Consider the following 27,071-nt stretch of genomic DNA (forward strand, 5'->3'; position numbering starts at 1 on the left):
ATTAGTGTCAGTGTTTATTTTGTAGTCATTTTCTTCTCTTTAAAATTATGAGAGAAATCTTCCTTTAATTATTCCTTTAACATGACCAAGCATCTTCCAGGTATCCCACAGCTGGTGCTGTTGACAAAGGTGGACGAGGCTTGTCCCTTAGTTACAGCAGATCTGAAAAATGTCTACCAGAGTCACTACATCAAGAGAATGGTAGGGCTAAATGGTTGACTATGGGATTATACTATGCAGTATGTTGCCTTTATAAAATACTGCATGAGTAACATTCTTGTAATCTTTCTAGTAATCAAAGTTTTCTTGTGACAGATGCAAGAGGTTTGTGGTAATATTGGAGTTTCTCTGACTGCTGTTGTCCCAGTGAAGAACTACAGCCAGGAGGTTGAGTTGGATCCTGATACGGACATCTTGCTATTGAATGCCTTAAATCATATTCTCAGAGCTGCTGAAGGATACTTTGATAATCAGGGTGAAGATGCAGTATCTGTTTAACAGCTTTAAGAAGACATTTAAGAAGAGAAAACACATATTAATAAATGCTTTGCAACTAAAATAAGTGGTTAATATTACACAGGAAAATCCCCAGTGTTTAATTAACTCTACCAGTGTTAAATCTGGTGTTAAAAATATAACTCTGAATCAGTGTTAAAGTTAATGAGATAATGAAGTGATGATTAAGACATTAATGGTGAACACCTGCTGGTCATTCAAATCAATTACATTTTGGACATTTTCCTGTCTCTAAATTTTTATTTTCATGACTCGTTTTCTGGAGAAAATACTAAAACAATAAAGACAAATTATTAAATGCAATAGATGAATACTGTTGGGTGTATGCCTCCAAAAGCTGCAATCTTTCACGTTTGCCTCTCTATCAGCATCTCTGTTTGAAAAATAAAATGATAACTTGCAGAGTTATTTTCTAAATGGATAAGTTTAACTTCTAAACAGCTGTCAGAACAAAATACAAGTGCTCAACTATTCCAGTATCCACACACGTGATTTAGTAGACAAATCTTCTTTCTGACGTGATGTCTCACAAGTCAAATAGACATTTATCACAAAATGTAGCACATTAAATCATAAGTTTGTGTTTGTTATGAGTTCATTTGAAATCACCATTACTGTGATTAGTGTTTCCTTTAGTTAGGCATTTGTCCCTGGACCTTCACTGATCTAACTCTCCTCTTTTGGAAATAGCAACAATGTTTTAGTAAGACCACTTCCAGACCTTCTCAGTGTATTTTTACTATATTCTACTCTACAAATCATTGAAACATTTGATCACAAATTAATTATGAAGAAACAGGTATATAAAAAAGCTCTTTTCAAATGACATAGTATTGAATGAGACTGCCGTAATGCTTTAGTGTGTGTTTTTTTGTTGTTGTTGTTTTCTGCTTAAGAGAGACTTCATGATTTCTGATACAAATCTCAACAATTGTGACAGTTAATGGTAAGAAAGTTGCTAAATTTTTGTCATGTTGCAATGCATGATGGGGTTTATGAATGAGTTTTCTACAATCCTGGTACCCAGCAGAGGTGTAAAATCCATGTGCCAGGAGTAAATGTTCTCCCCAGTATTTTGTTCCAATCACCTGGATTTGCTAATTAGCACAGTTTTTCAGCAGAAGGTGACCTCCTGACTCGTTGGTGTTTTAAGCCCTCAACGAAGCCTTCAAGGCAGCGCTGCCTGGCACTTCCCGTGCCCCGAGCGTTTCAGCCAATCACAGCTCTGGTCCTAGATATCGAGGCTTCCGCCAGCTTCTGGCAGTTTGAGCTCACCGTTGGTCAGGTGAGTAGCGCAGATATGGTAAGATAGGAATGTGACTGTATTTTAATTCAGCTCGAAATGTTTAAAGCATTTAAGGGACGTGTTACTGCGTTTTCACGTGTCCGTGGCACAACTATTTTGTGCTAGTTTCACGTCTTGGTTACTCAATTGTTTTTCCTATTTTCTTACATTGTTGCCTGTGATTGGGGTAAGAACAACTTTGTTACATAAAATGACGTCCTCACCTTAACCCAACTCCAAGTGAAAGCAGTTTAAAATTCCTAAACATATAAACCAATGTTTAAAATGACATCTGCATTTATGCCAAATGCAACTTTATCATCGCACGAAAACAGTTTATAAATCAGACGAAAGACACAAATCTAAGGCCCAATCGACAACGATAAGAAAATAGGAAAAACAATTGAGCAACCAATACGTGAAACTGGCACAAAAAAAAGTTGTGCCACACACACGTGAAAATCGCCGTAACAGGGCCCTAAATGCTCAAAACACTTCAAGCTGAAATAAAATACTTCTTCTTCGAGCTTATTGGCGGCTCACATTCCTAAAAGAGCATTACCGCCATCTACTGTGGGTATTGGATCAGAGACACTATAATCCGATGTTGCTGCGTTGAAATAAAATACAGTCACATTCCTATCTTACCATATCTGCGCTACTCACCTGACCAACGGTGAGCTCAAACTGCCAGAAGCTGGCGGAAGGCTCGATATCTAGCACCAGTGCTGTGATTGGCTGAAACACTCGGGGCATGGGGAGTGCCTTCCAGGCAGCGCTGCCTTGAAGGCTTTGTTGAGGGCTTAAAACACCAATGAGCCAGGAGATCACCTCCTGCTGAAAAACTGTGCTAATTAGCAAATCCAGGTGATTGGAGCAAAATACTGGGGAGGACTTTTACTCCTGGCACATGGATTTTACACCTCTGGTACCCAGCATGCATTGCGGCATGAAGCTTTGTTGTTGATTGTCACCATGATTGTGTTTTATAGGCTGATTGTTGATGTCTCAGTGTGTCTGACTTACACCATAGATTAGATTTGGGTAAACAATATTTAACTCTTTAGGGTATGTGAACTTTTACAGCACTGTTGTATTTCATGGGAGCCTCACAGTGTTGGCAGAGTTGTTTTTTTAACACCAATCTTGGTGTGGATTATATAAACACAGAGCAGTGTTAATTTAACACTGGGGATTTTGCTGTGTAGGTATTCCGCAATTATTTTCTCCTCTTACAGTATATCTTCTAGCCAGATGGCCAATAAAGGTGCTACATGATGCCATAGAAAAAAAACATTTGTGGCTGTATGGTTTGCAAAGAAACTTTCTGTTGAACAAAAGTTTCTTTGTAGTAAAAAAAGTTAAAAAACTTTATAAAAGCAAAAAAAAGTTCTTGAGAGATCCTTTGACTGAATGGTTCTTTGAAAAACCTGTGTTTTTTATGGCATCGCAGTCAAAAAAAAAAAAAATTTGGAGCACCTTTATTTTTAAAGGGATACTTAAAATGAAAATTCTGTCATTATTTTCTCATCCTCATGTTGTTCTAAACCTGTATAAATGTTTTTTTTTATGATGAACACGAAAGAAGATATTTTGAGAAATTATGTTAAACACACAGCAGATAGTGACCATTGACTTCCATAGTAGGAATAAAAAATATGATGGAATTTAATGGGCCAACCGTCCACTGTGTGCTTATACCATCATTTATCAAAATATATTCTTCATCATTTATCACATCCAAAATATTTTTTTCCTACTATGGAATGGTCACTATCTGCTGTGCGTTTACCATCATTTCTCAAAATATCTTCTTTTGTGTTCATAAGAAAAGATAAATTCATACAGGTTTGGAACACATGAGGATGAATAAATGATGACAGAATTTTCATTTTAAAGTGAACTATTCCTTTAAGAGTCTAACATATAGCCTACTAATGCTTTCTTGCTGGTTTGATGCTGCTATTGCTATAGTACCTTAATGTGTTCAGATATAATAGTCTAAATGTTAACAATGTTTGAGATTCAATCGCTTTGTTTACAAAGATTAATAAATGATGAAGTGCAATTTTTGGTTGTTTGAAATGTTATAGCTTTTATTATTTACAGCTTTCATTCAGCTTAAATTTTAACAGAAGTTAAACATTAGAGAAAATCAAACATTCAGCAAATGTACAAACATATGACTAAAACTGCCTTGTCTACATAGAAAGCATCCACACACACCTGACATGAGGACTGTGTTAAGCTCTTGTTCAGACAGGCAGCATCATGCACCCAAACCCATTTTTAGTATGAAGAGCAAGCATGAATCTGTATGAATATGTTTTGTAATTTAATATTTTGTAAATATTAACATCTAAACCATCAGGTTGGATTTGTGTCATTTATTTAGGAAACAACATTGTTATTTATTGGATTTTTATGACACTGCCACTGTTCTACATAAAATCATCCTACATAATGTAAAGAATATTGTGAAAATATAATCATTGATATCTATTATATTGATTGAGTAAGATCAAAGATTGAAATCAATCTAAGTAATGAAATACTCTGGTGATGTAAATCAAGACATAAAATACACACTGTAAAGTTTCAATTTAGACACTTAAGATGTTTTTCGGTCACACGTGTTGTTATAAAACAACGCTTCTCTTTTTTTTTTATTGACGTATTGTATAACGGTCCCTAGCATTTCTTTAGAAACGAAAGTAGCCTGAATGTGACGGTGCGCACGCGGGCACAGAGCGTGAAAGAAGAAAGGCAAACGAACTTAACACCCATCCAAGGTAAGCAACGTTATTTGTGATTTTATTTCTTTGTTTTGCATTCGCTATTCCAGTAAACATTAATATAATCTGGGCCATATAATCAGGCGATATGGGTTCTACGTGGGCATGAGGTAAAAATGAACAACCTTTCACAATGTGTGTAATTTCTAGGGCTGGATAGGTCACAGAGGAAGTTGCGATATGCAATGGACACATACTAAATCATCATACAACATTATATAACTTTATTTCTGTAACAAGACATTAAAGTTCAACATTTATCCACTAAGTGGAGCCGTCGTCCTACATTGCTCTGCTAAAAGAAGATTTAGGGTGGTGTATACCCGAGTTGATGTCGTCTTCTTTTGTGTTTACATAAAGGCAGTTGGCAAACCAGGTTTTGATAGGATATAGTGTGAATACATAGGATGGAAAGAAAAATACTACTAGCTACCAAAAAAGAAGAAAAAACAAACTAATAAATAAAATTAATTGAATAAATCCCTTACATTATGTATATGACACTTTTATATCTCAAATGCTTAAATAAAAATGGGCAGTAGGCATACCCTTTTTCCTGAGCACCTGAAATAAATCTTTAATTGCTAATAGGCTTTATGCCCAGCTGCACTACTCTCTGAACTTCAGCCAGCTCCTTGTTTCCTGTCTGCCATTTTTGGACAAACTGATTACTCCAGGTGTGTCTGATTATTGTTGTTGTGACTACTGAGGTCAGGCACACCTGGATTAATCAGTTTGTTTATGACTACTGAGGTCAGGCACACCTGGATTGATCGGTTTGTCCAATGGTGGCAGACAGGAAGCGGGGAGCTGGCTGAAGTTCAGGAAGTAGTGCAGCTGGGCATAAAGCCTATTGAACTCTAAGGGGCTGTCCACACGGAGACGCGTATCACTATATACGTATAAATTTGTTATCGTATTGGCGTTTCATCCACACGTATCCGGCGTTTTGGGAGACTGAATCCGCTATTTTTTTAAAACCGGGTCCTAAAGTGGATAAATCTGAAACCGACACCCTGGCGGTTTCGTCTGTACAGCCAATCCGTATATTTTGTGAAGCGAAAACGTCATCACATCACGTGTCGGAAGCGTCACACGTAACAGCAACAACAATAACGGCGGACTACGTGATTGTGTTCGTGCTACAGAAGCTACTAAAGCCTACTAGCTTTATTACAGAAAAATCTATTGCTTCTACGCAATTGTGGTGACCAACAAGCGATAATGGACAACACCATACGTTGGTTATGCGCATGCTCAAAGTCTTCTTCTCCGTGTATAGTGTATATCTGTGGCAGAAGTACAGCGCCCCATACTGGTCCGGCATATATACTACACCGCTTTCAGTCGGTTTCAGTGGTTTTGTGTTTACGGATTATTTTTTTAGAGCAAGGAAAAAAAATTATCGGATAGGGAATGCACCGGCTTCGTGTGGACATAGCCTAAGGGTGGGTTGCACCAACAAGGATTAAATTAAGCAGAGTTTAGAGCTAATCTAGGGTTTGTTGACCTCAGTTTAATTTTAATTCGAGTTGTGTTGCACAACTTAAATTTAAACACAGATTAACAACTCTTAGATTAAAACTTTAAACCCTTCATCTGCGATTTATTTTGTCTGCCATGTTGAATTTTCCGGTGTAATTAAACAGCAACAATGTTGATGTTGTCATTCAAAAAGGAAATAAACAGTTTATGCAAGCAAAGGTAATTCAATTTTTGTATTATAAATCACCTACATACACCGGTAGGCTAATCTAAAGGTCTGATTCAAATAAAAATATTTGACAATCTTTTAAAACAATCAACAGATCAGGAAATATTGTGACAGGAAATATCGCAAAGCTTAGATATTGTGATATAATGAACAAGATGCGTCGACGCATTTGTCATGAAGCGCCACCGTGTGTCCGTTCATTCTGTCCTGTCGTAAATCTCTTTTTTTGGACTACAACAAACACACAGATTGTAGGCAACAGTTTACTTTCTGAGATTGGTGATGTAGACAAGACTGACATTATCATAATTCATCCCATTTCGGACTCATAGCCTGTAAATTAACTCCTGTTAGCATTTTATTGTTGCGTGAATATTTTAAACATGGTAAGGAGCGTCACATTTCCGGCTGACGTCAGAGGTATTCAGGCCAATCACAACGTACAGATTAACTGGCCAATCAGGGACACAGAGCTTTAGATCTATGCATTTTGTACAAAATCAATGCGTTTGAGGAAAGCATTATATTTGGAGCTACAAAAATGTACGGTATGTGGAAAATAATGTGTTTTTTAACCATAAACCACACAAACACATTGTATTATACCAAATACACAAAATAACATAGCTTTTAGCAATGAAATAGGTGCACTTTAACTCTTTACTCCTGATTCACAACCTAGGGAACTGATTGAGACACGCATAAAGTCTATAAAAACAGCGTTTGTGCAACTGAATGTGTGAGTGTGTGACCATCCGCCTTTGTTGGCAGCTTTTCACAGATGAAGTCATTGTTTATTAACTTTACAGTAAGGTATGTATTTCACAAATTAATTAGCAACATACAATTAACAAAATGCTTGAATATCAACCCACTGATCTAATGTGTAATGTACAAGCACAATGTTTTCATATCAGTCCTGACTTCTAATGCGAACCCACGGTGTTCTGTATGGAATTTAGACTTTTATAAAACTATAGCTGCTGTTTACATTTATGGATTTGGCAAACGCTTTTTTCCAAAGCGACTTATGCAGCGTTTACACCAATTGCGTTTCAGGCGTCAAAATCGCGTCTACCACGCCTAGTTGGCCGCTTGAACAGTTTGAATGCATTTGACGCACGTCAGAGGCAAAATCCGCTTCTTGTGGTAGGGGCAAGTACTATGCGGTTGTCTGTTTGCAGGATGGCTGATGTTGATTTTGCATTTATTGATATTTAGTCACCTTACTATAGGGGTAAAATAAACGTCGTGGGTCGATAAACGTCACATGACTTAAAAGTGAAATCTTTATTTACAACTTACCAGATTGCCCAATGTGCTCACTGACACTCTTTCAAGCGAGGTCCTTTTTATTCCTGTCTCTATAGAAATAAGACTTAACATTGAAATCACTCGCGCTTCACGCCTCTACTGCAGCTGGTGTAAACGCAGCATTACAAGGTATACATTTTATTCCCTGGGTTCAAACCCATGACCTCTTGTGCTGTTAACGCAATTCTCTATCACTGAGCTATACAGGAGAACAACTCAATTGTCCAACTTAAACAAACACTGATCATCATAATATATAAATACAACAAAACATCAAGATCTTAACCTACTAAGTGAATTGTGTTTTCTACAGCAGTATTTTACAGAACATTCAGAAATAATGTTAAATAATATAATGTAATGTTTCTCTGTCATTTACATAACAAGCAAAAAAATTTTTTATACAAAACGGGTGTTTTAAACATTGCAAGAACATAAAACATGACATTGCCATAAGGTTTGAAAATGATAAAATGTAACATTCCTCTAATATTCACACAGCCAAGAAATGTTTTTAAAACGTTAAAAAAACTGGACACTTTTTATGTTGGCATAACTTTTTTGGGAACTTTAGGAACTTAGAACCTTCTTTCTGTTAGCTGGGGTACTACAGTAGAATTGGAAGTTAAATGTATCTTGCATGTTGACATCTTGATTATGGGTGGGGGGAAATGTATATGATGCACTTATGCAAAACAAATATTTTCAAATTGCTTACTTTTAGGTCATCATCATGAGCACATCCATCACATCCAGGTTGTCCGATTGGCAGAAGAAGAAGCTGCGATCATTCCTGAACCATGCCAACATCAGCCTGCTGTTTAAAGCCAGCGTGCATGGTTACAATGTTAATGCTTTCCACCAAAAGTGTAACAGACAGGGACCTACTGTTGTTGTTGCTTACAATAACTCTGGTTTTGTTTTTGGAGCTTACACTAGCAAAGATTATGGTCAGACAAATACTAATATTGCAGATGACAAAGCCTTTCTCTTCAGCTTTAATGGGAATAAAGTCAAAGCAGATCCAATGCGTGTGGTCAGTGGAAATCCTCAGTATGCTTTTACTGATTCAGGCCCAAACTTTGGCTCTTTAGTGTTTCTTTATAACAACACGGCCACAGTCTACAGTAATCCTGGTGGGCAATACCAGTTTGATCCACTGCTGATGCATGGGAATGATTTACAGCTGGTTGAGTTTGAGGTGTACAGGGTGGAGGGTGAGTATTATTTTGACAAAATTACATGATTTATTTAATCAGAAAAAGACTATAATGATGTTTTCTGTTATTATATGTGTGAATACTATAATTTCTGTGTTCTGGTCTGTGTTTTCACCAGACTGTGGGGCTCTCATGGAGAAACCATGGAGAAATGTCCAGTGGAACGCTGAGTGAGTCAAACTTAATATTTTCTTCAAAAACATTTAGAGTTACTTTACATTGTTGTTTTAGGTCCACATCATTTAACAGATTGCTTCAGTTTGATTTGATTCATAATGTTTATTAGGAGAAGGAAGGGACTCCTGGGCACTATTTCTGAGTGGAAGCCTTCAGTTAGCTCAGTGAAACAGGCTCGGATTTTAATGGTGGGCCCTGTTGGTGCCGGCAAATCAAGTTTCTTCAACTCCATCAACTCTGTATTTAAAGGTTATGTGAGTGGTCAGGCCAACACTGGCACCGCTGGCTCCAGTTTAACTACTCAGGTAAAGGTGCTTTGGATTAAAGTGTCTGCAATAATTTGCTGCAGGTTTAACAGTTAACAATAAATATTTGTGTCATAGTTTCGTACCTACAGCATAAAACCAACCAGCAGTGTAACTCGTATTCCATTCACACTGTGTGACACGATGGGTTTGGAAGAGGGATTGAACGCCGGGCTGGATCTAGATGATTTTTCTAATATTTTGAGAGGTCACGTTCAAGACAGGTATCAGGTGAGAACTTTTGAACTAGAAACATCTAGTGTTTGTATGAAGTCTGATATTAAGTGTGTTCTCAGTTTGTCACACCACAGAATAATGTGATATAACCACCAAGCCAAATTTGAGAAAAAAATCTTCGAAAAACATGCATGATTCTTGTCTCCTAATCGTTGAGGGCCAGTAACTTATTACTGCGACCAATTTGGGACCACATTTTTTAATGAAGCAACTTGATGGAAAAAAGTCTCTGCAAGTCTCCCTGCAGTTCAACAGACACACATTAGGCCCATGTCTTGGTCTAAACCAATCAGAGATAGTTAAGGGTGGACCCCTCCCTCTGATTGGCCGTGGTCCAGATATTCCTGTACGTCAGTGACGCGCAGGTCAATATATAAACAACCTGCACCCGACCGACGTTTTCAACTACCCTGCCCGCAACTATATATATATATATATTGTACCCGACCTGCTTCCTGGCCTGCATTTTTAAAAGTAGTAATTGTTTAAAATAGTAAATTGGCATCTTTATTTCAAATGACCGGACCGACCGTGACCCGAATATCATAAAAAATATTTGTGGATGACTCGTAACGGGTTGAAAGTAAACTTTATGTACAGCAATGATGTTACATGCGCGCAATTTATAGGAGTTATCGGAGATACACTGAAAAAAGACATTTCACTGGATTTAGTCTGTAGCTGTATCCAATCTAGCCAGGAACGCTATTTTGATCCTAATCCTACCTCTAAATCCTAAACTTTTCGGTGTTTGCCTGTATCCCTATTACTGCCCCTGCCAGACTGGGTGTTTTAAATAGAGAAATAATGAATAATTCCTTCCTTGATTCGTGTTGTTATGATATGGGATTTAAAAATAAATCCCATATCATAAAAGGACCTTTGCATGACTCTGCAACAGGGAACTGAAACACTAAACATGAGCACGAACTTGCACTAACTAGTAATGAGTATTACTTTTTTTTGAGTAATTAGCCCAACATTGTTGAGGGCGTGTCTCCTGTCAACCTGAAACCACGCCCACTCACGGGAAACCTGCCGTCTCTCTCAACTTTCAAATATAGGTGCTGGTCATATAATTAAAAATATCTTCAAAAAGTTGATTTATTTCACTAATTCCATTCAAAAAGTGAAACTTGTATATTATGTCCATTCATTATACGCACAGACTGATATATTTCAAATGTTTTTTTTTTTCTTTTAATTTTGATGATTATAACTGACAACAAAGGGGAATCCCAAATTCAGTATCTCAGAAAATTAGAATATTGTGAAAAGTTTCAATATTGAAGACACCTGGTGCCACACTCTAATCCGCTAAACTCAAAACACCTGCAAAGGCATTTAAATGGTCTCTCAGTCTAGTTCTGTAGGCTACACAATGTTTTGGAAGACTGCTAACTTGACAGTTGTCCAAAAAACGACCATTGACACCTTGCACATGGAGGGCAAGACACAAGACGCAAAAGAGACTGGCAGTTCACAGAGCTCTGTGTCCAAGCACATTAATAAAGAGGCGAAGGGAAGGAAAAGATGTGGTAGAAAAAAGTGTAAAAGCATTAAGAATAATCGCACCCTGGAGAGGATTGTGAAACAAAACCCATTCAAAAATGTGGGGGAGATTCACAAAGAGTTGACTGCAGCTGGAGTCAGTGCTTCAAGAACCACTACGCATAGATGTATGCAAGACCTGGGTTTCAGCTGTCGCATTCCTTGTGTCAAGCCACTCTTGAACAACAAACAGGGTCAGAAGCGTCTCGCCTGGGCTAAAGACAAAAAGGATTGGACTGCTGCTGAGTGATCCAAAGTAATGTTTTTTGATGAAAGTAAATTTTGCATTTCCTTTGGAAATCAGGGTCCCAGAGTCTGAAGGAAGAGTAGAGAGGCACACAATCCACTTTGCTTGAGGTCCAGTGTAAGGTTTCCACAGTCAGTGATGGTTTGGGGTGCCATGTCATCTGTTGGTGTTGGTCCACTGTGTTTTTTGAGCTCCAATGTCATCCATCAGTCTCTGTGTAATGACTGAATTCAATATACAAGGTTCACTTTTTGAACTTTTTGGTGATATTTTAATTATATGACCAGCACTTGTACATCTACAAACCTGAACAGATGCTTGGGATTGTATTAGGGGCGGGGCCATGCTCAGTTGCTCTAGTGCATCATTGAGCCACCGTTTTAACCCCGCCTAAATAATCCTGAACACAGAAATGTGGAAAAACTGTTTAAGGTATAACACAACAATTCACTGCATAGTTCACAGTCTTTGTATTGTGTTTCAGCAATACATTTCTAACAGAAACAATTCTCTAAATTACTTTACACACACTTCGACAGATATTTGACTTGCCAGTTACGTATAATAATAAATAAAAGAAAAATATGAGAGAAAAAGATTAACATGAATCCCTCAGAAAATATTTTAGTAGTTTGGGTATAATTGTATTTTCTTTGTTTTTGTAGTTCAACTCATCAATGCCTATCCAGCCAGGCATGCCTCATTTCATTAACTCACCTGGCTTAAAGGATAAGATTCATTGTGTTGTATACGTCATTGATGCCTGCAAAGTCAAGATTCTCTCTGACAAAATGATCGACAAGTTTGCGGTTTTCCGAAGAAAAGCCAACCAGCTGAGTGAGTTAACCATATCTTAAACTAAAACTTAGTCATTATTTACTCAATCTAATTTCATTTGAACCAGATTGACAGCTGGCCCGCCCAATCAGAAATGTAAAAAATACTACTCTGTATAGTTAGACATGTATACTACTTTATGTGGTGTAATGTATCTATTGCATGTTATGTTAAAAACAGTAAAATTATAAGTAAGCCTGATAACTATTTAAAAACTATTAAAGCAGTTGAATGTTGCGTTATAATGAAATATTCCCGAGCAGCTTTCAGCCATGATCACTTTGAGAACTTTTTTTTGCAAGCAAGTAGAAAACGTATTTTGAATAACAACACGTTATAAATATGTGCTGCGCGCTTTCCTCTCAATAACATAAACACACAACAAATATGACAGCGGGGTAAAAAATAGAAAGAAAACATCTGATCACAGTGATGTTGTTTGATATAGCGATATAGCAGCACTATAAGTCACGCCACGTTTATTGCTACACTTTATACAATATAGCCTATTGCTTTTAAGCAACAAATAGCCTATCATAACAACCTATAAGCCTACTGTGTAATTGAGACATTAATTTAAGAAATGCATTAAAGCAGAAAGACGTAGGGCTCTATCTTACACCCGGCGCAATGCAGCGCAATGCGCGACGCAAGTGTCTTTCGCTAGTTTCCACCCTAATTTTCACGTTTAGCGCCGCGTTGTTTAAATAGCAAATGCATTTGCGCCCCCTTTGCGCCCATGGGCGTTCTGGTCTGAAAAACGAGGTGTGTTCAGGCGCATTGTTGGCGCGTTGCTATTTTGAGGCAACTAAAATAGACTACGCCATTGACCAACAAAAACCTGGTCTAAAGTCTAAAGTCAATGGCGCAATGTGTTTTATGTTATTTAAAGAGCGCATTAGTAATATGCGCCTATAAACGGGAGGACAACGCGGGTTTGCTTATCACAAAGTACATAAATGCACAGCAGCACAAAAATGCTTTAAAATATGAAAGATTAAAGAATTGAATTTAAGAGATTATTATTGAGTCTCTTGGACATATTTATAAATGAGGATTGATTATGAGACGTTAGAAGGCGCAAAGAGCTGCTTTACCTGCAGCCTGATAAGTAAATAAATGCTTTGCTTTAAACAAATGCGTCTGTTTTTAAATGTTTTTTTTAATGCTACCTCACGGATTTATTGTATATGATGTAGCTGTGGATATGGCGAGATGAGAAACATTTGTAAGTAATGCTTAAAAAAACTCTTTGCTAAAAAAAACGCTGTCCAAAGTGCTGAAACGTGAGGAGAGCCGTTTGTAATTTCTTTATCTCCTGTTTGTTACAAATAAAGTATTTTTAGAGTACAAACCTTATCTTACATACTTGTAAATTATTTTTTGATGATATTGGATAGCCATACATTTAAAGCAATTACAAGCCTGCTTTTTACTTCCATGACTAAAAGAAAACGGGTTTTAAAGGTTTTAATAAAAAAATAACAATTTCAATACAAGTGAAAAACAACACAATTATTTAACATTAATCTTAAATTGGGGATCTTCTTCCTCCGCTTAGTTTTTCAGTTTACAAAGTCCGTCATCTAAATAGGGATTAGACATAGCGCCAGCGCAACTTGCTTTTAAAGGGAATGAGAGCTGTGACTCTCATTGGTTTACTGCACGTTACGCCCAAAATACTCCCATTACAATAGGACCTACCCTTTTCGACCATGCGCTCGACGCAAAAACGATTTTTCCCGTCGTTAAATTAGCAAAAGCGGATTCGGACACGCCCATTTAGACGTTGCGCTGTGCGCTTTAGACAATGCGCTTAGATCGTTAAAATAGGGCCCGTAGGCTGCGGAAATATAGTGGGTTCACTTCAATCCACACCACAGACGTTCTTGGTTTGCTTCTTATTTATTAAATCGAGGCAATTGTTTGATCAAACATTGATTAATATTAAGATACAATTTATACAAAACGAAATTCATGTTAAAGAAAGTCTTTCTACAAAACAAACCTCGCAAAATCGCTTGCCCGACGTCCATTATGGGCTATGGCGAATTCCTGTCGGGCTAAAAAAAATGATGCGCCTTGGCCGTCGGGCGGAGGAAAAAATATTGTAATGTGTTTGCATTCTCTCAGATTTAGTTAGGTAATTATGTTGTATGTAATTCGGCGTCATCTTGTTAGCCATTACTATCCTCACTAACAAGTGAAACTGTCAGGAAATGAAGTGAAAGCATTAAATCCATTATTCCTTTCGTTCACGTCTGATATGCGCGCTCCTCGGCTCCGCTCTTCACGAGTAGGCTTGCTCTTGTGCTCATCGAAAAGTATATTAAATGTTTATTTATTTGTCATTTCGTTTAACCCCAGAGTCTAACATTATTCTAGCAATTCCTTTTTTCTTTCTTTATTTAGTAAGTTAACTTAAATATGTGAGAACGAAAATATATTTTTAGTGATTTGCATGAAGAGAATATGATGTTAAAAGCTTCATTTTAAGCAGTTAGTAGCCGTATTTATTTAAACACTTTAATAGGTTATTTAAAAAAGTATAAGTTTTTTTTTGGTTCATTTATATTTCCTGTCACTGTGTGCAGGTTCTTTTTGTAGGCTATGAGAGCCCAATTTTTTTTACCAAAAAGGCTTAATAAATGTCACCTTGCATTACAATTTAAAGTATCAATAATGTCAAAAATGTGACGTGCAGTTCGGGTGTGTGTATATGCTGTTTAAATTAGTGTTCTGAAGTTTTGACGAATTTTATAGACTTGTTATAGTTTCTTATTCAAAAGTGACACCCATAGATTCAGGCCCACCCGGACTTAATCCATGCCCACCCATATGTCACGTTCTGCATCCGCCACTGTTCAGAACCCAAACAACTCTTTTTAAAAATGTGCGTTTGGGTTCTGAAGAACAAAGTAAGACAATGTGTGGTCAAACAACATGAGAGTAAATAATGAGAACGTTTTTGGGTGAACTATCCCTTTAACTACAACTGACTGAACTGAATCTTGAGCTTAATTTTAAATGACATCTATTTTGTGGTTTTGGTGTTTTTCAGATGTTCCTCAGCTGGTCCTGCTGACTAAGGTGGATGAAGCGTGCCCATTAGTGGCAGAAGACCTGAAGAACGTCTATCAGAGTCATTACATTAACAGAATGGTAAGTTTTGTGCTCAGTGTTCTGGTCTGATGATGTTTCTGAGTGTTGAGTCTGATGAATATATTGTGTGTGACAGATGCAGGAGGTGAGCGCTCAGCTTGGAGTTTCTCTTTCTGCTGTGGTCCCAGTAAAAAATTACAGCAAAGAAGTGGATATAGAGCCACAAAATGACATCTTGCTTCTGACCGCTGTTATTCAGATGCTCAGAGCAGCTGAGGGATACTTTGATGATCTTTACAATGTGGAGGAAAAGTCTGCCTAGATCAAGTCATTTCAGTTTTACAAAATAATGTCCTAAATAACCGGATCTGTCTTTTACAGTACCAATACGCTGTTAAAAAGTGTGTTAAGTTTAGCACATGTTTAGAGGCGGATTATAGTAGATGCTTAAAGTGGCAGCTGTATCTCTGTTAGAGTATTATAAGGTTCGCAATTATTTCTCTTTGCTTGTTACTCTGAAAATGCAAATAATAAATAAAACCACATGATTTTAATTTTGCTTATGGAAACTAATATTGGAGTTTCTCTGGCTGCTGTTGTCCCAGTAAAGAACTACAGCGAGGAGGTTGGGTATGGACATTCTGCTATTGAATGCCTTGAATCATATTTTCAGAGCTGCTGAGGGATACTTTGATGATCAGGGTAAAGATACAGTATCTGTTTAAGTAGACCACTTTAAGAAGACATTTAAGGAAAGAAAAAATTAATTGATAAATGTTTTGCAACTAAGATTAGGGGTTTATATAAATTCAGCCATTATTTTAACTTCTTTTAGCCAATAAACGGGCTACACGATGCCACAGAAGAACCATTTTTGCCTACATCATCCTATATAAAGTAAAAAAACATGTGTTCAAATATAATCTGATTTCTTTAATATAAGTAAGATCATGTCAAAGACTGAAAATGATTGTCCTATAATGAAATGGCTAAATCAAGATGTTTACATAAATTCTTTATCTTCATTTACAATTTTGGGGGAAAAATACATGACTGTCTAAATAATTTGGACACTGACCGTAAACACATCTTTTTTGACGTAAACGTAGCCTAATTGCGTTTCATTAGAAACAAAAATAGCCTGGGTGTGACAATTTTTGAATTTGTAATATTGTTATTAAATTAAAGGATTTTGGTCTAATTTGTCAACATTTCTGGCTTTGAAATCCAACTTGATCATTGATTTAATTATGTGTGATAAATTCTTTTTTTTTCTCATTGTAAACCAAAAATATATAAAATATGTGTATTTTATTGGCAAAATGTTATATTCATAAATGTACATATCCCTAAACAGTTCCCAAATGTAAAAAAAAATATGTGTGACCGTCATGATTTAATTATGACAATTATTTATTCTGGCGCGAGCCTCGTGTTGTTAGCCAGCCTGCACTGCAGTGTTATATTGTAGCATCAGTGAGTAACATCATAGCATTTCTCCTTTAGCCTGCACATGCTTATATCATGCTTTGCTTCACATATTAATTTGTATGCTGTAATTATATAAAACTGAAATTAAAATGTTTTTATGTCATGGTCTTGTCCTTATAAAGTCAATGGCCACACCCACCCGGCTATCGTTTTCGTTAAAAGGTTGTTGTGGCGATTTAATGTTAAGCGGACGGCTCTAGCGGTTATTATTAAGCCTTAAGAGCTCAGTAAAACTGTAAGGGCATGTCACAATGCATGGTTGTGATAAAATTACAAATTTGTATGCCAAGTATTTGATTAACCACTCATTTAAACATTTGTTTTTTGTTTTTTATATTTCCTGATAATAAAGTTTAAGAAATTCAATAAAAAATTAAACATTACAATATAAAAGGTGTAGTACAGTATATTTACACTTTATTGTAAAAGCACCCCTCCTTTCTAACAATATCTGTTAGTTAACGTGACTTTAATTCTAGTCTTAGTTTTACTGTTTTCTCTTATGTTTGCTAGTTTTAATGAATAAACGTATTTTGATGGTTAAGAGATAAAGTCTGTACCTATAGGCTTTTAAATTTCATAAGTATAAAAAGTAAAGCGGTGCTACACTACTAAGCTTTTTTAGTACCAGCAATCTCTTGAAATGTCTCACTGTGTATCACATGACGTTTATAATTTCATGCTGACTTCAGTGTTTTTGCTCTTGGGGATTTCAGTCTGTTTGTTCTCAAATGAATGAGTGTCTATTTTAGTTATAGGCATCAAATGTCAATAAGCACAATACATCTTTTAGTGTTTATAATGCTTTAAAATGTTCATCTGCTCTCATCTCCTTACAAAGGCATTCGTGCATGGGATGTGGACCTGACGGTCTGTAACTTGGATGAGCAGCTCAGATTGTTTGTTTCTCAAAATTCGTTTTGTCAATCCAAAGAAGTTAAAGGTAAGCATCACCCTCTCATTTTTGCATTGTTTAGTGTCTTCATTAATGCAAAGGCTGTAATGTGGTGCACTTTGTGACTTCAGTATATTTAGTGATGCCACTGGGAATCTTTGGAACACATGATTTAGTGTGGGATGAATATTTTTTGAATGAACAAAGAAGCAACTGTACTCAGCCCCAGCCCAGCTTCGTATATGGATTTGTACGACTAGTCTGAAACTTTGCCTACTTAACATGCAGTGTAGAAACAAAGAAATAAATACCTCGAATAAGAAGATAATTATTTATTAAAATATTCACTATCGGCACTGCATAATCAGGAGGACATTCTAAACTGTCTGTATTCAGTGTTGTGCTTGGGTGGATTCGTAGCAATAATTTGCTATGTCAGTACAAGCAGCAAAAAGGCAGGAAGGAAGTGCATTCTATACCAATTGTTCAGACTTCTGGTGAAAAACAGCAAAGGAACATTTTTGCAATAGTTAAGAAAATTATATTGCTGACTAACTAGTATACAAAAAGGTTGCAGCTGTATGAATCTGAATCACTCAGATTTCAATTTCAATTTATTTCTGGTGCCGAGGACCCTATTGTTCTTCAAAGAGTTATTATTATTTTGTTCGGGATCACACTGGAAGTACTGAGGGATTGTGAATTTTGACTTTCTTGACCTTTGACATTTAAACAGGATGTGCTCTGCCATTATAAAGTGGTGGGAATGGAGTAGTCATATTGTAGTGCCTAATGGAGAATCCAGGAGGCATAGAAAGATAAAGAAATTGTTAAAAACATGTAACTTTGATTTAGTTTTCTTTTATGATGATCCATTATTTATTGACAAATGTATTTGTTTGCCATAATGCTTGCTTTTCCAAATGTTGTCTTTTCACACTGAAAATAATGTGGATTTTTTTATTCAGATGCCAATGCAGGGAAATTATGTGCATGTACTTATCCCGATTTTTTATTTGACATGTTTTGTCTCTATTGTGCATCCCCTTTACAGGACAAAGGCCATTTGAAAACAGTACAGACGTTTTGGACATTAGCGTTATAGTCAATCCATCCGAAGGGTTTCTCTATTCAGAGGTATTGCATGCTTAAATTATATTTATTTGTATTGCACAATGGTCAAATGCAAGAGAAATGCAAAAGTGAAGTTTGCATTCCATATGCTAAGGCAAAAATTAGGCATTTGCTAAGGCAATTATAAACAATTAAATGTGTTTTTGTGATTTTTACGTTATTTTATAATAAAAAATTGAAAACAACACTACAACACCTTATGTTGCATAAAATATTTGCTGTATGCATGCAAGCATCCAGTCTCTACATGTTAGCCCTTTGTAGATGAACATTTTACAGTGAAAACAGCTTAAAATGTATTTTAAACTTGTTATTTACATAACTTATAAATATTTGTGTAATTCAGGTCCTCAGCTTAATATCAGGCATATCTCGACACAAGTTGCTGGTTCTCACAGGACAATCTCTTGAAGAAACCGGAGACCTTGTCCTGCATCATTTACACCAAATGATTTAATCCAGATCTTTTCAGATGAAGAGGTTGGTTTGAATGTAAATGTGAATTCCAAACAGTTTTATTGCCATGAGCAATAGAATAGAAAATTGTGTATATTTATTCTGTGTACACAATGAAGTATGAGAGACTGTGCTGTATCGTAAATAAGTTACGGCTGAAGGGTGTTGTTAGACACGACATGAAGCAGAGTCAGTGCAACTCCATAAGCAGTGACTTATTCACGATACAGCACTAGCCTCGAGTACCTCATTGCTTACACAGGTAAATTATAACATTTACACTGCTTTAAAAATGTGACTTTGTAAAACATTACTGATTTGCATCTTGAGAGGATGACTCTGATTTATTTTAAGACATGTCAGTGCAAGTTGTTTTCAGCTGAAACATACATTTTAGCCTGGGACTAGGCTTAGGCCTTGCCTGCAAAACCGGCCTAAAAGTCTTTGCTCCACTGGAATAAATAGTACCTACTCATTTACTGTTAAAACAGAAACTATATAGTATGAATATGGATAGTATGAATGAATTCGGACGTACTACATCCGCCATGTAAATACCGCTTTTGGACATTTTTGAATAAAACAACGCCTCTTCTTCGTTGGATCCATTGAATAAACACTTCAGGATCTTGCCAGAAAGTAGGGTCATATGGGTATTTTTCGCCTTGTTTTTAGAATACTAAAAATTCGGACATACTACTCGCCTCGCCTGCTGCTTTTCGCCTACTATATTGTATGGGAGTAGGTGGTTTCAAATGCAGTCCCTGACTGAGTCTGAACCGTAATAAAATGTTTCACATATGTTTTTGTCTTTTAAGGGTGGTTGCTAAGGGTTCTACGTAGTGATGGACAGAATCATCGGGTACAGTGGCCGTAGCCGTATTTTATTGCAAGGACTGCCCACCAAACATGAGACGTCTCCCCGACGTGCAGATCATGTCTATATTAGGTCGGTTGGTCCAGGCCCTTATCTGTATGTCTATACAACGTGCAGATCTGGTACAGTATCTGGACGTCTGACTATGACCCCTCTTGGACGTCAGGTAGACGTCCAAAAGGGGTTCAGGAAATCAATACAAAAACATTTTATACAAATGTGGTCTATGAGTTCTGAGTCAAAAAACATAAACATCACATGTATTTTTGTAGAATATTTTGTTAAGCTGATAAAATAATGTAATCTTTATATATGAATGAGTGTTCAAAAACATAGCACTGCTCATAGATAAAGTTCCACCTTAAATGCTCTCTCTCTCTCTCTCTCTCTCTCCCTCTCTTTCATTAACAGAGATGTATATGCTGACGTTTTATTGAAAATCTTTTGTCACCATAATGACGATCAGTGATTCCTCTAGTTGGGCAGCCCGACTCTTTGACTTTTCAAAGTAGTGTTTGGTCTTCGTAAGAGTGTTTGCTAAAGCATGTTATTTGCTTCAAAGACAATTTGTTATAAACAAAACTCACATGTGGATTTTACAACTTCATTCAAAGTTTACCAAGAGTAATACCACATATGTAAAGTCTGTAAATTCATTTTGTAAACCCTGTAGTATTGTCTTAATTTCGCAGTTGATTTGAGGTGTCACATCCAACTTAATATTTAGGTTCATACCACCACTGGGAAGCGCTTATATACAATTAAAAGTCCAGATTTCATTGTCACATATGCAGACATCAAGAATCAGCCCATGAATCACAACAGTGGTGACACTCTCTGGACTCAGTAGTTTTATAATACCCTGGTGCAATGCATTGCAACATTTAGAAAACTCACCATCGTTGTGATTCATGAGCTGATTCTTGATGTCTGCATCCGTGTCAAAAAAATCTAGACTTTAGATTTTTGATTACAGCCACGAGGTTTCATTTTCAGTTACAGTAGGCAGCAGTATGCACAGAAGTATGTTCATTGCAGCTCCAAACAAAACTGAGATAGAGGTTTACTTCTAAACTAAATTTATGATGCCTTATCTGTGTTGTTAGTTCAGTTATGTTATATTATACCATCACTTCTGACCATTAATGTAATTAATGTGAAGCCACAAGTAAGTTGCATTGGTAACAAACACTTTGTGCAATAATAATGTGATTTAAAAAACACCATCATCAAGCACACACACTACAATATAAAAACAAAGAGTCAAACTACCCAACTAAAGGAAACACTGATCACCATGATGGTGACAAAACATGTTCAATAAAACATCAGAATCTTGTAAATTCCAAAAACGAGCAGGTAGAAATGACAAAAAATAGAGTGAATTTGGTTTGTTTAGTCAGTATGGTCCTACTTCAAAACAATGCTTTGTTAAAAAACTTTTTGTAATGGTGATGACATTGTTTTAGAGAATGTACAATGTAACAATTATCCAGCGAGAGCAAGTGTGGGAGGGAGAGTGAAGTTCACGTCACTTCACTTCAATTATTGAACGATAGAGAGAGAGAGAACGCGAGAGAGAGAGAGAGAGAGAGAGAGAGAGAGCAAGATTGCAGACGCAGACAGTTAAGGTGGAACTGGTATATTTGGGAATTATCTATAAGCAAAAATTGTTAACATTTATTCATATATAAAGATTATATATACACATATAATGTTTAAAAAGGCCACATTTTAAATAGTTTTACTTTGTGTGGAGGTCCCCTTAACATCAATCTTGGATGTTCAGAACAGGTCATAAAAAGACGTCATAAAAACTTTCATTCTGGCTCCTCATGGGACGTCGAAATGACGTCTTTTTAAGACGCTTTGCTCAGTGGGTGGAACTAACCATTTTATAATTTGATATAATTCCTGCTTTCTTACATTTTCAACAGATTGAAGCACTGTCTAACACTGTGAGGACACATGGCAAGGCAAATCTCACCTTAAGCTGCCCAAAAACTGGAAAATGGAAAACTTCTGTTCTTGGGAAACACAAGATACATGAAATTATTGACTTTAAAGTGAATCCTCTAATGGTTCTACCTAAAATGGGAGGCCTTCAGGAGTTCACTGACCTTCTTTCTGAGTCTTTAGAGCCGCAGTCTCCGTTTGACCTCTTGGAGCCTCCTGGCAGTGTGGGATTTCTCAAACTATGTCGCCCATGTTGTTATGTTTTTCCAGGAGGCAGAGGTGACTGTGCTTTTTTTGCAGTTAATGGATTTAATGTATTGGTCAATGGTGGAGCAGATTCACGCTCCTGCTTCTGGAAGCTGGTCAGGCACTTGGACCGTGTCGACTCTGTGCTGGTTACGCATTTGGGAACAGATAATCTGCCCGGAGTTAACAGCCTGTTGGAGAGGAAGGTTGCAGAGCTTGAGCAAAGTACAACTAACTGCCAGGATAAAGAACAATGGCAGAAAAATCTAATCTCTCCCGAGCTTGGTGTGGTTTTCTTCAATGCATCAAACAGACTTAAAAAGCTTCAAGGTGACCCCAATGTACTGCGAAGCAGTGATCTAGCATCCCTTACTTTACAACATCTGGAAAAGCTAAAAATCCCACCCGAGCCACTTCTACGCAACTCAAGTGGCCCAATCGAACCAGTTATTCTCTTTCAGAAAATGGGAGTGGGGTGTCTTGAACTTTATGTCCTAAATCCAGTCAAGCGTAGTAAAGAAGTAGAGTCTTTCATGCAGAACTGGCCCGAAAACAGCTTGAAATCAAAGAGCTCAGATGTTCCCCTGCCCTCTCTGGTCTCTATATGTGCTTTACTTGTGTGGCATCCTGCCAGTCCAGTTGAGAAGATTATCAGAGTCCTTTTCCCTGGCTGTACACCACAAAGTAAGATAATGGATGGTCTGGAGAGGCTGAAGCATCTTGAGTTTCTGAAGAGGCCTGTGGTGTGCTCCAAAGACTTTGAAACGACAAAATCAGATAAAAATCAGAAACTCACAGAGAACCAGGACAGTTCCAAAGCTGGAAAAAATGAGCCAACACCAAGTAGTGGTGCTTCAAAGGAACGGTTTGCTCATGGAGATCTGGAACTAAAAGACAAAACCAAAGGTGTGAATGGAAATGATCCAAAGAGTGAAGTAAAGCTGAAATCTGCAGAAAGCAATGTCAGACTTAAACCTTCTAAACTTGTTACAAGGAAGGAATCTTTCAAGGAGAAAAGCACTGAAAAAGCAAAAACATCAGACTTAAAGAAACAAGAAAATGGACAGAGAAGAACATCAGGTAGCAAGGATTCTTTAATAAGCAAACCAAAGACAGATAGCAAAACTAGTGTAAAAATAGAGGAGAAAAAAGCAAAGTCTCTTGGGAAAGATATCAAGAAAACCTCAGCAACATTACAAAACTCAAATAAACCTGCCAATGTAAAAAATGGAGCAAAATTAATTAAACAGGCAGAGGACAAATCCAAAAACTTCAAATCTAACAAGGAACAACAGAACCAAAAGCTTTCAACAGAAGATCTTAATTGCTCTGTAATGTCTTCGCCTGAAGATATGACAGCAGAATTTTTGGAAATGGACAGAGAACAGGGTAAAATTCTGGAGAAAAGTCAACATGCTGACTCTGGGAATGTGCAATGTAGTTCTATGGTAAACACTAGCAAGGCCACAGTGTCTGCCAGACCCTTTGTCAAAACAAAAAACGAGCAATGTGTAAATCTCGACCTCACTCCTACTGAGTATACTTTGCTTGATGGGGCTTTAAAAGACAATATTTCAAAAGATGGAAATGAGGAGGTTTGTGTCAGTCCTGAAGAAAAGACCTTGGAGTTAACTTCTCCCAGATCAGGCCCAAATAGTGCTGGTCATACTCCTTATCACCTGTCACCCGAGGAAACCTGGGCCTCCAGGGATCACAGTAGCTTTGGAGTTAAGATGTGTCTTGGTTCAGATAGCCAGCAAACGGGATTGTCCAAGTTTTCAGAGTCTGGATGCCCTAAAAGTAACCAGGAGAGCATCTCCACTTCCTCCAGAGAAAAGCATTCCAGTTTCCTGTCTCTTAGTTCCTTTAAAGATATAATGCCTGATATATCTCCAAGTGTCACCACCACTCACTCAATGCCAGCTGAAGTAAGTTCACCACAATCCACTGAGGTTGATGAATCCCTCTCGATGTCTTTTGAGCAAGTGCTGCCTACAGTCAGCGAGTCTACCAACGAAGATGAAACTTCCTACTCCAATGGACAACATTCCAAATCCGATTTCAAAGTAGGGATGTCTTTGTCCTTAAAGAAACCTCACACTCACAGGGCCCTTCACGATGGCTCAGAGCCACAGGGTCTTCTGCTTGATGCTACACATGATGTTGACCTTTGCTTGGTCTCCCCATGTGAATTCAAACATTTCAAACCAGTTGGCAATCAAGAAGATCCACTGTTACCTGGAATTAGTAACACCAGCCCGCTTAATATTTCAGATGATAGTGATCACTCCCAAGATTCAGCTAAGCCCCTTCCACCAGCATGTTCAGTTAACAAGGCCAATCATCTAGCTCAAAAATCTCCTCTCACTTCTGCCAGTGACTGTTTCCCCACAGCCACAGATTCAGATGTTCATCCTGGGATAGAAGATTGCCCATCTATTACAACAGATGGACTTATAGACTCTGATGAAGAATCTGGTGCCCACCTGCCATCCCATAACATAAATGAAGGATTAAATTCTTATCGAGGTAATCATCTTCTTATCCAGGATCCCCCACCTGCGCCTGTAAAGGACTTACCTCCCCTTCCACCTCAACCCGGTGCCTGTATGCCTGACCCTGTTAACAATGTGAAGGCTGGTACAACAAAGGTCAGAAAATCAACGGGAGTTACCCAGAGGTTAACATCCTCCACCAGTTTGACACAAGGAACCAAAACCAGGAGTGGAAGTCAAGGTTCTTCTGTTAGTGGCTCAAGAAGCAGTTTAGCTGGCACAAGCTCTGCTACAAAAAGATCCAGCACATCAGGTTTTGATTTTTGTCATATTTTGCCAATTATTTCATAATGTCAAGAACTGGTTTACAGGAAGGCATTGTTGACATTGGTGTGCAATTAAATACTCACCTACTTGACCAATCAACAGGTAGCAAGACTTCGGTATACTTGGATCTGGCTTATCTTCCCTCAAGCACAGCAGCTTCCACTGTTGATGTTGAGTTCTTCTGCTGCCTGCGATCGTCCTGTTATATTATAAGTGGGGATGATTCGTACAAAGAAGGCTTAATGAGGTCAATTCTGGATGCGTTATTGGAGGGAAAATCTGGATGGTCAGAAGAAGTCCCGGTTGGTACTTTATTGCATATTTATGTATCACAAGTTATATAATTCTGATGTTATAAGTGATATAATGCATGCCTACAAAATTGGTGGTCTGTGAGTAGAACACATCAAGTTTAGCATGAACTAATGTTTGACTGTATGTATTACATTATTTACAGTAATCTTATTATGTACTGTCCTACCTCTGTGTTAACTTCCAGGTGACCCTCATTCCTACGTTTGAATCACCCATGATGCACGAATGGTACCGGGAAACTCAAGAAAAACAAAAGCAACTGGGAATAAGCGTCCTGGGCAGCAACAGCACTGTGGCTATGCAAGAGGAGACGTTCCCTGCTTGTAAAGTTGAGTTCTGGTAGATGGACAGTGATGTATCTGTTCTAGTACTGAGTATCTTTGTTTGTGAACGCTATGCTCATTTAAAGTCACAATGAGACCTACTCTCGCACACTTAGAGCACCAATGATTGTTATGTACAGCTATGTTCTAAAGAAAATGTTTCTTGTCAAACAACATACAGTATATTGTGAATATTTCTTGAAATCTATACAGTTGTTTGTCACTTTCCTCAAATATGACCCATAGGCAGCAGCAGCTTGCAATTCCACAGAAACTTTCACCTTAATTCAGGGGTGGGGATTCTTGGTCCTGGAGGGCCACTGTCCTGCAGAGTTTGGCTTCAGGCCTAATCAAACACACCTTAAAAGTAATTTCCAAGTCATCCTGCAGCCTTTCATTATATTTTTGGGGTGTGTTTGATTGGGGTTGGAGCTGGACTTGGCGGGACGGTGGTCCTCCAGGACCAGGAATGCCCACCCCTGCCTTAATGCATTTTGAAGTTTAGGATGCATGATAAACTCGAATAACTCAGTTGGTAGAGTTTGATTGTAGGTTTGAAACATATATGCTGAATGCACTGTAAGTTTTGGATAAACCTAAGCATCTGTCCATTGCGTTAATGTGAATTTGCCAAAAATTGGATATTGGAGAAATAGTGAGTTAGGGGCCATGTAGAAAGTTCACACGATTGGAACTGACACTAGAGGGCGCTTAACTTTAAACACATTAGGTTGTCATAAGCTGCTAGCACAAATAACCAATGGGTTAATTTTTTGGAAGAGGACAAGTTCTATATTTTGCGTGACAGATTGCTTAGCAGGTAGTAAAGGTGAACACAGTAAAGTCACAAAAGCTAAATCAACACCCATAGTTGCATTTATTTACACAGCTGCACTTTGTAACTGGTTTATTATGGCTGCATATAAAGATTTAGAATGACACAAGATTCACAAAAAAGTAAATGTTAAACTTTAACATAACTCACAGCTCAAATCTTTCTTTGGAGCAGGCATACTGTACACAATTCTTTGAAAATTAAAAAACGCATTAACATAGCCCGATTTTGGATAGAAAGGGGAAAATGTGCCTAAATATAATTGATTTACTTAAAATTCTGCCTATGCATGAAGAATATTGCAAATAATCATTTAAACAAAACTGAAAGACTTAAACAAATGAGAGTTACCACTGGAAGTTAGATAAAAAAAGCCACAGATCACTCTCTATCAGTTATCTACACAATTCATCATTATAAT

General features: G+C 37.4%; 4 protein-coding genes across 4 annotated transcripts in view; 3 read left to right on the forward strand and 1 right to left on the reverse strand.

The window, feature by feature from the left end:
• LOC141369004 (interferon-induced protein 44-like) overlaps window positions 1–976 on the forward strand; it is a 44,572-nt gene extending 43,596 nt beyond the window's left edge. Inside the window, exons 7-8 of the mRNA XM_073873920.1 lie at window positions 101–201; window positions 316–976. Coding sequence (XP_073730021.1) covers window positions 101–201; window positions 316–498 — 284 coding nt within the window. The 3' untranslated portion in view covers window positions 499–976. The remainder of the gene's footprint in view (window positions 1–100; window positions 202–315) is intronic.
• Window positions 1–27,071, reverse strand: part of LOC129441882 (uncharacterized) — a 429,034-nt gene that overhangs the window by 192,386 nt on the left and 209,577 nt on the right. The window lies entirely within an intron of this gene.
• LOC129441936 (interferon-induced protein 44-like) lies at window positions 4,505–17,148 on the forward strand. The gene is made up of 8 exons (XM_073873919.1): window positions 4,505–4,593; window positions 8,349–8,841; window positions 8,963–9,014; window positions 9,131–9,326; window positions 9,405–9,557; window positions 12,027–12,198; window positions 15,260–15,360; window positions 15,437–17,148. The coding sequence occupies exons 2-8, from the start codon at window positions 8,358–8,360 to the stop codon at window positions 15,620–15,622; spliced, it is 1,344 nt and encodes a 447-aa protein (XP_073730020.1). The 5' UTR covers window positions 4,505–4,593; window positions 8,349–8,357; the 3' UTR covers window positions 15,623–17,148.
• LOC141366159 (microtubule-associated protein 1S-like) lies at window positions 15,863–25,989 on the forward strand. Its single transcript, XM_073871540.1, is given in 9 exon segments — window positions 15,863–15,930; window positions 15,974–16,002; window positions 17,633–17,734; window positions 18,741–18,823; window positions 19,167–19,254; window positions 19,257–19,300; window positions 22,091–25,163; window positions 25,280–25,479; window positions 25,677–25,989. Coding segments are annotated over 9 exon segments (3,846 nt in total). The 3' UTR covers window positions 25,836–25,989.

Source organism: Misgurnus anguillicaudatus, chromosome 2, assembly GCF_027580225.2.
Source record: "Misgurnus anguillicaudatus chromosome 2, ASM2758022v2, whole genome shotgun sequence".
Classification (NCBI taxonomy): domain Eukaryota; kingdom Metazoa; phylum Chordata; class Actinopteri; order Cypriniformes; family Cobitidae; genus Misgurnus; species Misgurnus anguillicaudatus.

Excerpts from the sequence above, each read along its gene's own strand:
- LOC129441936 (XM_073873919.1), top strand. The coding sequence starts at position 8,358 with ATGAGCACATCCATCACATCCAGGTTGTCCGATTGGCAGAAGAAGAAG. Across the intron at positions 9,327-9,404 it reads GCTCCAGTTTAACTACTCAG|TTTCGTACCTACAGCATAAA; the intron begins GTAAAGGTGCTT and ends TTTGTGTCATAG. Across the intron at positions 15,361-15,436 it reads GTCATTACATTAACAGAATG|ATGCAGGAGGTGAGCGCTCA; the intron begins GTAAGTTTTGTG and ends TGTGTGTGACAG.